General features: G+C 37.5%; 1 protein-coding gene across 21 annotated transcripts in view; it reads left to right on the top strand.

Moving 5' to 3' along the window:
- The window catches only part of LOC139939424 (uncharacterized), an 88,111-nt gene that overhangs the window by 51,199 nt on the left and 22,959 nt on the right, over positions 1-13,953 (top strand). For all 21 annotated transcript variants that reach the window (XR_011786306.1, XM_071935308.1, XM_071935321.1 and 18 more), the window contains 9 exons: positions 1,631-1,745; positions 1,862-2,453; positions 2,993-3,101; positions 4,476-4,630; positions 6,080-6,171; positions 6,813-6,974; positions 7,808-7,906; positions 9,105-9,259; positions 11,563-11,730. Coding sequence is in view for 20 of the 21 variants with exons in the window: in XM_071935308.1 (XP_071791409.1) it covers positions 1,631-1,745; positions 1,862-2,453; positions 2,993-3,101; positions 4,476-4,630; positions 6,080-6,171; positions 6,813-6,974; positions 7,808-7,906; positions 9,105-9,259; positions 11,563-11,730 (1,647 nt within the window). In the remaining variant the exon portion in view is untranslated. The remainder of the gene's footprint in view (positions 1-1,630; positions 1,746-1,861; positions 2,454-2,992; positions 3,102-4,475; positions 4,631-6,079; positions 6,172-6,812; positions 6,975-7,807; positions 7,907-9,104; positions 9,260-11,562; positions 11,731-13,953) is intronic.

The raw sequence follows: 13,953 nt of genomic DNA, 5'->3' as shown, positions 1-13,953 counted from the left end.
GACCAAATAACATTTTGGATCAATAAAAATATATCGTACTTTTATTTTTTAATGGATGCCTAATATTCAAAATTCTATGGCATTCAGGGTGGTAGTGGTGGTATTGTAGTGGTTTTTTCTTTGGTTGTTTTGACCATGACCTACTGCTTGTTCCACCTGTACAACTGTACAAGGTTAATTGTTACTTTTTAGACGGATATCCTTTTGTTGTCGGTCAGTAGAAAAAATCATGGGATAAAAAAAATCCACTTTTTTGAAACTGTTATTGTATGTTCTGAAAGTATCTAAAAGATAAAACTTTTTTGCAAACCTGTTTGGTTGAGTGATGGGACCAGTTTATGCTTTCTGTTTGTGAATACTGCACTGGTGGCAGCGCTGACTAAAGGATGTCAAGGCCCTCTATTGTTAGATTGTGTACGACATTGAACAACACTTCTGGGGAAAAAAACCTTTTATTTGTTCAAAGGAAAGGTATTTTGAAGAAAAGCCAATCATTCTGGTTGACTCTTTGCCCCGACACCACAGCGTAAGTGGGAGTCGGGTCATCGTAGTGGTATCTTAACTTGCTTCGCACCTCTATGACTCGGTACAAAACCTGCCGGTGGCATTATGTGGATTGGGTTTTCAGTCCCTACCTGACTGTGTGGGTTTTCCCCTGAATACTTCTCTTGGGTTTTTCACCCACATCTAAAACTAAAACTTCCTTCCATGTCTTCTCTCCATTTGGTTCTTGGCTAGTACATTGATAAGTACTCCGCTGCTTTATTTTATGCAAAAATTAAAGTTAAGGCCATGTCACACAAGGCAATTTGCAGGCAACCAGTAAAAGGAAATTTATCCACATTTCAGTTTTGTTGTTATTTTCCTTTGGATAGTGAGTCACAGCTAGAAGAGAGTCTCTTGTGCTGATGAAGTGATTCCTGTGAATGTAGTGCAGTCAGGCGCCTCAAAAATGCCTGAAAATGCCCTTAACGATGTGACCTTTAGTAAATGATTGGTGCCCCACCCCCTCCCCCCTCAAAAAGAATAAATAAAAAAATTGTAGTCAGTGAGGGAAGTTGTGCCCACGACATATTTTCCTTTTGACTGAGTCAGGAGCAATCACCCCAAGGCCATCTCATGTACCTGGTTCATGCGTGTACTATGTATTCATAAACAGAAACCAAGTGACTGGTTTTGTTGAAAATCCTGGCAAAAAAAGATTGAATAATTATATATTGGAGTTCCATTGAAAAGGGTACTGGCAAAATACTGCTAGATTCATAGATCTTTTTTTCCCTTCTTTTTCTAACAGTTCATTTAGCACAGAAAGAGGTTATTTCTAACTCAAAAATTTAAGGACTTCAGGCCTGAAGCCTTTTTTAGGCATCTGAAAGCATACACAATTGTGCAACAAGGGTGTTTTTTCTTTCATTATTGTCTCACAACTCAATGACCAAATAGAGTAAAAAAAAAATCACGGATTTGTTATTTTAGTTGGGATACACCAAGTGAGAATACTGGTCTTAGACAGTTAATTCCAAAGGTGTCCAGTGCCTTTAAGTGGCAGTGGTTCACCATAACAACATTTTTTTTCTTCTTTTTTTTTTGATTTCATTTGAAATTAAATGTTTTTAAAATGTTGTTGCAGAAAACCAAGAAATTCTCTCAGGAGCACAGACTGCTTGGAAGTCATCGACCGGCAACAAAAGAGAAATCTTCAGCAGTCTTCTCACAGCGCAATGAGGATTCCTCTGTCCTCCTAGGTAAGGATTTATTTTCCTGAGGCATCAAACGAGGACTTTCAACTCAAAATTACTGAAATCACAAAGACAATCAAATAAAAGTATAAAAAAAAATTAATTTTCTTTCAAACCTGCAGATGCCCTTTCATTAGACCTTGTTGATGAAGACTTTCAAAGATCCTCCAGCCCTTTACTCTTCCAGCATAGATTACCATGGCAACAACATGTCTCCAAGGACGACACCCTTATCAGTACCCAGAGGGACTCCCCAGCAATAACATTCAATGACCTCAAAAAAGACTTTAAGAATAAAGCACTTTTAAAAGTAGAGACTGTGTCCACCCAGACGGAGATCTGTCGAACACCTGATAGAGAGGTCAAACCGTACTCAAGAAGTTCCCAAGCCCAGACAAGTCCCAGAGGTCCACAGAGTAGGAACACAGATACTCAAACCGATCATTACGGTAGGGACGAGTTTAAGTCGTCGTCGTTCAGGACAGCAGACAGCGCAGACGTGAAACAAGCGTACCTCGTCAGTAAGCATCCGACGCTCAACTCTGCGATCCTGCTTCCTGTAGATGAAGCCATTTCCCCTGGGGATAGCGCGTCCGAACTGAGCGATTCGTTCGTCACGGCATTCTCGTCGCCAGTCAACTGCTCCCCACTCAGGAGTTCATTTCGTGAGTCACCAGACTGGGATCCATCAGCGGAGTATCTGGGCTCTCACAGGTTGGTGGTTCTTGGTCATTGTTTTTAAGTTGCTCACTGGAGTATAACAATTTTAAAGAAAATGATGTTCCTCTTGTAAGTTTAGGAACACAATTGGTATTGTTATAATTCAAACTGGCTATTGTTAAATCGTTGGCATTCCACCCAAATTCAGACAAAATAGTGGGACACACCAGGAAGGAAAATAATAAGACAGATAAAGCAGAAGAGACTTTTTATTCGAAATTGGTACTTGTTTTTTTGTCTCTGTACAGTTTTTGGCAAATCAATCCCTCTGCCCCCCCCCCCCCCCTCCCCGTAACAAAATACTTCCCATCCATGGATGTGTACAGATGTTTAGTTGGTGCAAGCTCAGTACATCCCCCTCCTTGTAATAGAGATCGAGGTGTTGTGTAATTTTTAACTTTGAGTTCTGACATTTTAACATTTATTGAATGACTCAAATACCCTAAAACTCGCATCTTTTTTTCCCTCTAACATTGCATGATGATTGGACTAATTTCCCCCCTTCCATTTCCAACTCTCTTCATTACTAACAGAGAAACATCAGGGAGTCTTACATTGCCAAAGGAGTCCACTGAAACCCAAGAATCTAGCTCCAAGAACGCAGTTAGTTATTCAGATATTAAGATTCCATCTGTACATAGGGTATGTTTCTTATAACAGTTAAGTGTATCTATCACAGGGCATACAGGGCTCAAATTAAGGGGGGAAATCACAAGACTACAGGGCTGGACCAGCATATATTTTTCAAGACAAAATCGTAATGAGAATATTTCATTAATTTTAAATTAAGAATGCTTTAATACCCAACATAATTGAAAGATATTTACCAGACTCGAAGCCAACATTGAACATCATTTTCTTTTTTTAAATTACACAATGTGGAACTGTTAGTCAATTGAAAAACACAAGACTAGCAAAATTGTGCAGCCCTGAATTTGTTGGCCCGAGGCTAAAATCACTGGCCTAAGACTTGCGGTAATTATTCCAAAAATTAATAACCATAAAAACTTACTTGGTAAGAAGCACTGCAGCTATTGATAATGTGTACCATTTTGAGAAACGATTCCCTTCTAAGGAATGTGGTTTTAGAGAGAGAGAGATTAAAAAAACATTTCAATTTTAAAACTATTTCTGCATGAAGTTTTTCTCAGATTTTCGGCAATAACAACGCTACAACCTTTTTAAATCAAATTTCTACAGGTTACTTTTATTGTATTAAAGGAACACGTTGCCTTGGATCGGACGAGTTGGTCTTTGAAAAGCATTTGAAACCGTTTGTTATGAAATGTATATGGTTAGAAAGATGTTTTAAAAGTAGAATATAATGATCCACACAAGTATCACTCAAAATTGCACGGTTTTCATTGTCCGTCGCGAACTAACATGGTCGGCCATTTTTGACTCCCATAAATGGCCGACCGTGTTTGTCAATGAGGTAAAACGAAAACCACGCAATTTCGAGGCATATTTGTGTAGATCATTGTATTCTACTTTTACAACATCTTTCTAACCATACCGATTTTATAAGAAACGGTTACAGAACGCTTTTCAAAGACCAACTCGACCGATCCAAGGCAACGTGTTCCTTTAATGTGTACAGTGTATGTCCATTTATATATGATTAAAACAATAACATTGTTAAGTAAACCAAAGGTACAATTTGCCTTAAAATAAATGTTTAAAGGTGAGGCTTGTTTCTAAAACAGAATTTTATGCTGGCCAACAAAGTTTTGTTTTGCTTTGTAATTCACATAGTAAAAAAAAACAATTGATAACTTTGCTAGCTTAGTTGTCATCTAGATAGCGCCAGGAAGGTAGAAGTAACACTTAAAAGAATGACTAATATCATGAAAACTGCATGAGCTTTCATAGCATCAACAAGATTACAATAGAAAGAAGTTAGGGCACCAGACATGCTGATTTATTATTCCTCAAGATATGACATCAGTTACGACAGTTACTATTATATAAAGAAAATGACTGAGCAAACTTTGTTATTGTTTTCCCCCCTGCCAGAAAACTTTGGAGACCCATCAGGAGGAGGCTCAACAGAGGATGGAGGATATGCTGGGTACAAACTATGCCAGACCCAACATTGTGGTTGAAGGTTGTCAAGAAAAGGCAGACATGGCAGACTGTGAAGATGAAGATCACAATGCAAACTATGACAGGTTAGACTAAATGCCTGGGTTCATAGACTAAATGCCTGGGTTCATAGACTAAATGCCTGGGTTCATAGAGTGTGGCTAACAGCACTAAATATGTTTTAAATAAGGAAGATTTGAGAGCTAAATAAAAGGGGTACGACATGGGGGTTGTTGACTTCCAAGTTAATGTATTTTTTGATGACGTAGTCCCTGAAAAAAACACTCCTATTGCCTGAAAGTGTAGGAAAAATTTTTAAGATTGATGCTCAAGCGTTTGGAAATTTACACAGGGCTGTGGTGTTTTTATTTAATAACTCGACAGACCCTGGGACTCCACATATCAAATCAAGCAAAGGATAAAAAGTTCAATAGTCAATGGATAATTTTCCCTTCACTTCAAAAGCTGTGAGACCTATATAAGTATTTGAAAAGTATTTTTTAGTACAGAGCAAGAAGTACTTCATGAAATTCTATTCCTCCACCCTGTCTATAATATAAATCTACTGCTAGAGTCAAACACCTATGGGTTTTGTCCACCACTTCACAAATGAATAATCCCCCTTGTCAGTAGACATAACTGTCCCCACCTAACAAAGATAATGTTTGTTAATCCTTCAGTAATCTCTCTGAATGCTCTGTGGAATTCCCTGTCCTTGATTTGCACAACCCTAATAATCACAGTTAAATCCTAAGGGGTCGTTGTTTATTTTGTCCATAGAGCTTGTGTTTGTCTATGGTTTGTTCAACTCCAAAAGATCACTTATTAACTTAGTACTCCTTGTTAAAACAACCTTAGTCCTAAGTAAGTCCTGAGGCATATTTTATGAAGTGTCCTCATACAATCATTATTCTTCAGCGATGTGATTAATCAAAAATCCACTCTGTAGGGTGCTATAACATTGGTTACCTTTCATTCATGCGAGTAACAACATATGACATGATGTTATCTACTGAGTCCATTGAATAGTTTTGTTGAATTTGGGGTGTGTGGGGTCGGTGCTGATTTCTCCAACAACAAAACACAACCCATCATTCCTTGAAAAAAAAAAATTTAAAAAGAAGGGGGGAAAACAAAAGCAAAACAGTACAAAATGAGCTTCTTGTGCAACAATAGTAATTTGTTACATGTCTCACACTCCTCACAAAGTTTTTGCAAACATTGAGACATTTTTTCATAGGTCCCAACGACTTACTGCAAAATTGTATGCAAGCAGAATCTTTGCATGAGCCTAGCTTGCAAAAGTATGCATGTGTCAGAAGATTAAAGCAAACAATCTGTACTCTTAAAATTCATCACAGAGAATCAAGTTTTTTCTTTCATTTGAAGTGGGCTTTTGAATCAGTAAATGTGAATTATTGTGACAATAAGGATTCAGTGCATCTGTTGATTTATAAAACACAGGATGGGTGAACTCTAGTAGTTTGGTTTGTTAATTTTCATTTGATCTTTTTTACAATTGCTCCTTGTCTTAGATCTGGCAAGCACAGTCCCTCAACTCCAAGGAAACTCTCCCCTGCTCGTCTCAAACGTCGCTCACTGGTTGAAAAGAGGACCTCTTCATTAGGTAAGACGTGTTATCTCACTTCAAGTTATTTGGTTTTAAAAACCTTATCGGAGAAATATTTTTAGTTGAAGAAAGATCCTTCCATGCCCACCATCCTCCTCGCACACTTTTCTGTTCTGTCATCAGGAGATGTATTTACTCCTGTGATGCATTGGAGCGCCATGCACTCAACTCAAACTTAAACTTTGAACTTGATGAGAAGTCCGAAGACAAGATGTCAGCAACAAGACCACACACTGCGACTTTAGTTGCAAACCTTTACTTTGATCGGGTTTTAACCTGACTAAATAAATATTATAGTTTTAATTTCTACCCTTCACTGATGTGTGGTATTTAAGGACTTTACTCTGTCCTTACGAAGAAAAAAAACAGCCATACTTCTCTGGTTGGATTCAAACACACTGATGTTTATCTAATTTTTTTTTTTGAAACAAAGATATTGACAAAATTGGGAGACTGGCAACATTAGGTCTAGATAGCTCAATTGGTAGTGCACCAGCTTGTTTATCTGGAGGCCGCAGGTTCAAATCTTGCTCTCTTAATTCTTTTGCTGTTCAACCTAATTTGATTACACTTGAAGGAGTTTACTCACTTCAGGTAGTCTTGACTAACTTTGAGATATTTTGTCTTTGCTCTCTCAGGTTGTGATAGCAAGATGGTTGACCTCACCAACAATCTCCTGGATGTTGAGATGACTGAAGAGGAAAATGAGTTTAGCCTGAAACTTCTTGAGGACTCAAAGAAGGCGTCCGATAGAACCAAGACAAGAAGAGGCCGAAGGTGGTCACCTGTTAACTCGCCTGGTAAAACAACAAATTTAAATTAACTTCATCTGGTTAGAACTTTTTTAAAATTTATAATCAACGTTTTTTTTCCTTCTTTTTTTAAAACAGAACCATAATAATGATCATAATAATAATACTGTACAATCTATGGATGCAATTTCTCAGGGTTGTTCCTGAGTTTCAGGATTTTATTGCAAATTCCCTTGAGACTTCAAACTTTCATCAAAGATGTAAAGCAGTCACCAAATGGAGAAAAAACAACCCACATTGTGTCACAAATCTGGTGATGCACCAAGTCTGCAAAATTTCTTCACCAAACAACCATGTGAGGTTTTTGGTCTAAAATAAGGGGGGATCAAACCAGAGAGCCATTTTTTAAAGGAATTTTCACAATCATCAGATCGCATACCTGACATTGGCAGTGTCTGTCATAAATGTTATACAATCAAATGACATTGGCAGTGTCTGTCATAAATGTTATACAATCAAATCTTGTGAAGAGTGTCAAGAATGATTTGATGAGACAACACCTTGAAAGGATAGCAGTGTGAGGTGGTGGAATTCGCTGCCAAGCCTTTTAAGAAACACCGGGGCTAGCTCCTTTTCTTTACCATAAGTGACCTGATTTCTTTTACGAGCGGTACCTACTTCTTTATGTCCCATCCCAAGGACAAAGCACTTATTATCAAGTGTCTTGCTTTTGCATACAAGTGTCAAGACCGTGACTCAAACTTACACTCTGCTGATCAGAAACACCAGAGCTTGAGTCCAGTACACTTGGCTGCTCAGCCTCGACTCACAATAATTTGTGTACGTTCTAATAAATGGCATTATTCCGGTTTTTATAACAGATCAGCATTTACAACGGCCAAGCACAAGGGATCGTTCACCATCACCAACACTCTCTCCAGCTGTTTCAGTCAACGATGATGAAGTGGTTACAGATAATGGTGAGTGGGATCTGACGAACATACACCTTTGCATTGATCTTTCTGTTTGTGTTGAGCAGAAAGTCTTACAATATTTTTTAAACAACAAAACGGATGTTCAGAATGGCAATCGACGGGTTGAATTGCACTGGTACAATCGATAAAAATTCTTTAAAATTAGCTTTAACAATAAACACTCAATTTGTAACAAGCAAGTGTGTACTCTGCATATAAATCTCTCTCACACAGCTAGAGCAAGCAGTTTGTACTTGGATTGCAGAACTGCCAACCCTCTCTGATTCTGCAGAAACTTCACAGAAATACACCAATCTTTCCTTATTCTGGTGCACACATTTAAAAGAAATCCCTGATTGTGGAAACTTTTCCCATTTTATGTTAAAGACCATGGACACTATTGGTAATTTTCAAAGACCAGTCTTCTTACTTGGTCTATCTCAGCATATGCATAAAATAACAAACCTAAATTTGAGCTGTATCGGTCGTCGAAGTTGCGAGATAATAATGAGAGAAAAAAAACACCCTTGTCACACGAAGTTGTGTGCTTTCAGATACTTGATTTCAAGACCTCATTCTAAATCTGAGGTCTTGATATCAAATTCATGGAAAATTGCTTCTTTCTCGACAACTACCTTACTTCAGAGGGAGCGGTTTCTCACAATATTTTATACTATCAACCTCTCCCCATTACTCGTTACCAAGAAAGGTTTTGTGATGATAATTATTTTGAGTAATTACCAATAGTGTCCACTGCCTTTAGTTGTAATTCTAAACATTTTCCTGATTGTTGTACACTACCTGGTTGTAAGATGCAAATGTAGGCAGCTGTGGGATTGATTGTGTTCATGTTTAGCCCTTTTCACATTACAGTGCCAACTTCCAGAAAATAAAACCCCAGGAAGGTTCTTAGGTGTTTTAACCCCATCGTTGGTTTCACACTTGATGTAGATTTCCTGGGAAGTATGATGGTAACATAGTAACCAATGTTGGCCATAAAGCTCTCTTGACTCAAAAATTTGTGATCTTTTCAAAAGGAACTATACTTGTTCATCAAGTGTTTGACGTGGCCTTGACTTTAAGTATTTTTTCTCAATAGATTCTTGAAAACTACCTAAACGTGTAACATTTAACTTCAGAACAGTCTCGTAACTCACTTTTCATAATGATGTCTTACCCTTAAACCATATAATTTAATTTACAGCAGTCAATGCGGACGACCAAACCTCACAAGCTGAACCTGAGAACCATTCAGAGTCCCCTGTATTCGTAACAGAACCCACAGCAGACACAGTGACAGAAGGGACGACAGAGACATGTCCTACAAGGGAGCTACAAGAGGAGAGAACAGGTGGTGAGGTGAGAAAGTGCTCTAAATCTTTACCCCAAACTAAAACTGAAACTATCAGAAATTTATTGGGGGAAAGAAAGGTCTGTGAATTAACTTGGCTTACTTTTACAGAACTCTAAATTTTTGCTCTCACTAATCTGAAACTATCGATTATCAAATTTATTTGCTGTAAAAAGTGATTTCAAAGTCCATTTTCTCCCTTAACAAACTCAATTTGCATTTGTATTTGAATTCAGTAATTTAGATAATTGTTTTTGGTTGAAAAAAAGAAACAATTACAAGGTTGGGAATGGAACTTGTGACCTCTAGATTAAAATGCCGGCACTCTACCAACTGAGCTATCATCTAGCCATAATGTTGGCGTTTTCCCTATTTTTTAAATATTTTTTTTGATGTGTGTACAAAATAGGTATAATCGCTGACGTTAGGGCTAGTTAGCTCAGTTCTTAGCAAGTCCTGCTCTGTCAATTCTTGTTTTTTTTCAACACAAAATTATTTTAAAAATCAAATCATAGCAAGTTTTCCTACTGGTTTAATACTTGTTTATTTATTACCCCAGAAAGATAAATCATACTGTTGATAAAAGAAAATGACACCCACACAGCTAAAAGTATAAGGAGAGATTGATGATTTGTTTTGACAAAGATGTGTCCTTGAGTCATAAAAGAAAGACTTGGTTTGTTATGTTAAGGAGGGTGGACAAGGAAGTATAGATTCTTGCACAGAATGTCCACAGGCGAGTACATTGTATGCAGGAATTTTGCACTACTGCTCGATTTCTTAAAGCACTAAGATTCATCTTAAAGGGAAGGAATACTTTTGGTAGTCACTCTTAAAATGAACGGCAATAAAAACTTTTTTTTTTTTTTTCACCTGTAATGTGGTTATAAAAGTACAAAAAGTTACACAAGTTTTTATGCCCCAAAAGTGAATCTGAGAACCATTTCTCTCAGCTTGTGTATTCCAATTACGGATTATTCTTCTTGCAGGGACATTCGGCGATATATCAAAAATGCTACCACCTTTTTTGTTTTAAATGAAATTTTTACATGTTAGTTTTATTGTTTGCATACATGTACCACATTTATAAGACAATCGATGGTCCAACAACCAAAGGTATACATTTAACTCACTTAGATAAAAGGCTCTGCCCTTCAGATGTGTGGATGAAATGATATGGGGCTTTAATAGGAGTCGGTACATACAGAACTTTCACCACCACACCAAGAGGAAACTGTTTTCAAATTTCAGGATTGTTCATTTTCATACAATCTCAACCCTGAATTATGCCAACTGGTTCGTTATGTTAAGGTCATTTTAGCTCATGACCTCAAATAACCCTGATTGTATGTGGTTATTGAGGCAAGTTAGAATCCTTTGTTATGAGAAGAATTACAAGTGATTGCCAACTTCTGGTGGTAATTAAATAACACAGATAGAGTTTCACTTTCTTACGCTGTGTGAATGTTATCGATATGCAGAATTGATAAGGTCAAGTAACCGCAGACCAGGGTTGTCCTCCATCAAATCAGGGTTTCTGCTAATCCTTAAAAACTCTTCAAAAGAACTATCCATATTTGAAGGGATTGTGTACAAAATAGGATTAGCTGTTGCAAACTGCTTACCAACAAAATAACCTATGGTATAACCCTTCAAGAAAGACTTTGATAGATTCAAAAAATTGGGCCACTATCTTTTGTTTTATATTGATCACAGTGAAAGAAACAATAACGATACTACTTTCTCAAGTTTGAAACATTGAAGTAGAGCTTTGGTTTGTATAGTTTCTTTGTTTGATTAATGTGACTGATTTGAGTTTCTCTTTGATTGCTAATTACTGTTGTTATTCACGAGTAAAATTGAACCAGTTGGTATCAAACAAAGAATATCTTCAGGTTGACAATGGACTTTAAATCCACATGATTGAATTACTCTTGTAACTATCAACAGAAAGTAGCAATAGAATCAGGCCAGGGCATGTCCGGAATTCCTCACTTACTCCATAGCCCTGGATAGTTAGTGTGTAAAAGTCTAGGGGTTGTATTACCATTGTGGTTATTTATGCTGCTAGACTTTATTCCAGACAGCCAAGAGAAGTTAGTTTCCATATTGCTGATCTGATTTATGCTAATTGGAAACTTGAAGTCATTTAATGTGAGACTTTGGAATGCTGGGTGGCAGCAGACTTACCAGGTAAATTTCCATTGTTTACGCTGTTCTGAGCAAGTGCTCATTACAGGGACAATGGATTTAGGGGGAGGGGGGTCAAAGGAAAATACTAAGCAAGTTTTCTGTCTTTGTATTCCTCCAGGGTGAATCTGATAAAGAGGATAACAAACTACAGTCAAAGTCTGAGCGTAAAGACTCTGAGGTTGAAGAGTTTGACATCAAAGCTGATATCTTGAAGGCGACTGGACCAATCCAGGCTGAAATGCCACAGGTTGTGAAGCCTGTGTTGCCGCTGGCTAAACTAAGAGAGGTAAGGAATATTGATACTCCAAAAGTCTGACCGAGCATAAAGTTTGAAAACGCAGGTTATACTTGATTATTAGTGGCCCTCTTAACAGGCAAAATAGTCCATTGACTTTAATCTGATTTTCAATAATTATTTTGCCCTCAGGAAACAAAAAAGTCTGCAAAATCTGTCAAAGCCTCAAACATAATTGTAGGTCAACCCTTTGTACTCAATCAAAAAATTCATACTTTTTTCTTTTAAGGTCCAATATTATGCCTGTCATATGTGTTGTGATAATAATGGAAGGGGAGTCACAATACATATAAGTTTGTATAGTTCACTCAAAAATATGGTTATTTTTCAAAACAAAATAACAAAATTAATAAAAATTATAGAAAATTCATGCTTCATCATACAGTATCAATTATTATGGTGGCCCTGACGGGACACAGCCAGTCGTGAATATTTTCGCGACGTCGTATATTTATTCACGACAAGTCGCGAATATTTTCGCGACGTCGCGAATATTTTCACGACTAGTCGCGAATATTTTCGCGACGTCGCGAATATTTTCGCGACGTCGCGAATATTTTCACGACTAGTCGCAAATATTTTCGCGACGTCGTATATATATTCACGACAAGTCGCGAATATTTTCGCGACGTCGCGAATATTTTCACGACTAGTCGCGAATATTTTCACGACTAGTTGCAAATATTTTTTACGACGTCGTGAATAATTCTGCGACTAGTCGTGAATAAATTCGCGACTAGTCGTAAATATTTTGTTCAGTAGCTTGAGTGTGTAATTCTTACACGGCACGCGTAGAGAGCCAAGCTATGAAGATTGTAGCCACTCAGCTATGTGTATGGGGCCCATGTTTTATCCAGTAGAATTGTTATCGAAGTTCGAAAAAACAGTGTCTGACTTTCATCAATATTTCGGGGGTTTTCAAGGTTGAATTACTCCAAACCCAAATAATTCTGAATGCCAAAGGATTAATCTTTCAGTTAAACTTGGTGGGGGATTACGTGATGCGTTGCACCCTGCCGTGACGGAACGAACTCGCGTTTCAAGTTGGAAATAACAACGCAAATTGCTCTAACATTTCAGGTAAAAATTGTCAAATTTATTTGCTGAAATTGTCAACACATTATAATTAAACTTATCATTGGGTTGTTTGTAAAATTTACCTCGGGTGACATATAACGTTATGTTTTATCTGAAGAGTGAAAGTGCCAACGTTTATTGCCTAGCATAAGATAGCCTACTCCTACTAAAGTACTAGTAAAACTATAACGTCAGGCCTCGTAGGCCTACCGTAAGGGCCATACGTCAACGTTAGTTTTGTTTAAATAACCCACTATCGATTTGCAAGAGTCGGAATTCTCCTCCGGATCCATCATCGTACGGGACAGCTTTCAGCTTAGTCTTACTAAGCCGTCAACGTGAATACAGTAATTGCACACTCAAGCTACTGAAAAAACATTCGCGACTAGTCGCAGAAATATTCACGACGTCATGAAAATGTTCGCGACTAGTCGTGAAAAAATTCGCGACTAGTCGTAAAAAAATTCGCGACTTGTCGTGAAAAAATTCGCGACTAGTCGTGAAAAAATTCGCGACTTGTCGTGAATAAATTCACGACGTCGCAAAAATATTCACGACGTTGCAAAAATATTCGCGACTTGTCGTGAATAAATTCACGACGTCGCAAAAATATTCACGACGTCGCAAAAATATTCACGACTGGCTGTGTCCCGTCAGGGCCACCATAAATTATAGTATTTACTTTTTAAAACAGACACTGTTTAGTGATTAGTAAGATATTCCATCCAACAATTTTTCTAATGATCATCGAAAAAAAACTTTGTACCACAAGCAATCACTTTACCACCCAAAACTATTTGTGCATAGAGTAAAATTCAGAAAAACATGAACCCTATAATGACAGCAAAACCATGTAGAATCAATTTCTATAATGTAAATTCCACTGAAGGACAGTTGTCGCTGATTATTATCAAAAGACCAATAATGAAATGGGCCCTCCGTCAATTTGATACTTCAACTTGACAAAAGAAAAAGGGCACGCCATGATCAACAGACATTAGGCACTCACTTTAGGGTATCTAGGAAGCTTATAACCTTATGGTTTATTTATTTGAAGTGCCTGGGTAATTGCACAAAGCAAAAAACCTGCCCACCAGTAGGCTGCCCAATAGTCCAATCCATTCAGTGTTTGTGTCC

Source organism: Asterias amurensis, chromosome 7, assembly GCF_032118995.1.
Source record: "Asterias amurensis chromosome 7, ASM3211899v1".
In the NCBI taxonomy this organism is placed as follows: Eukaryota; Metazoa; Echinodermata; class Asteroidea; order Forcipulatida; family Asteriidae; genus Asterias; species Asterias amurensis.
Note: the sequence above shows the minus strand (reverse complement) of the source record. Positions and strands in the feature narration are given on the sequence as shown.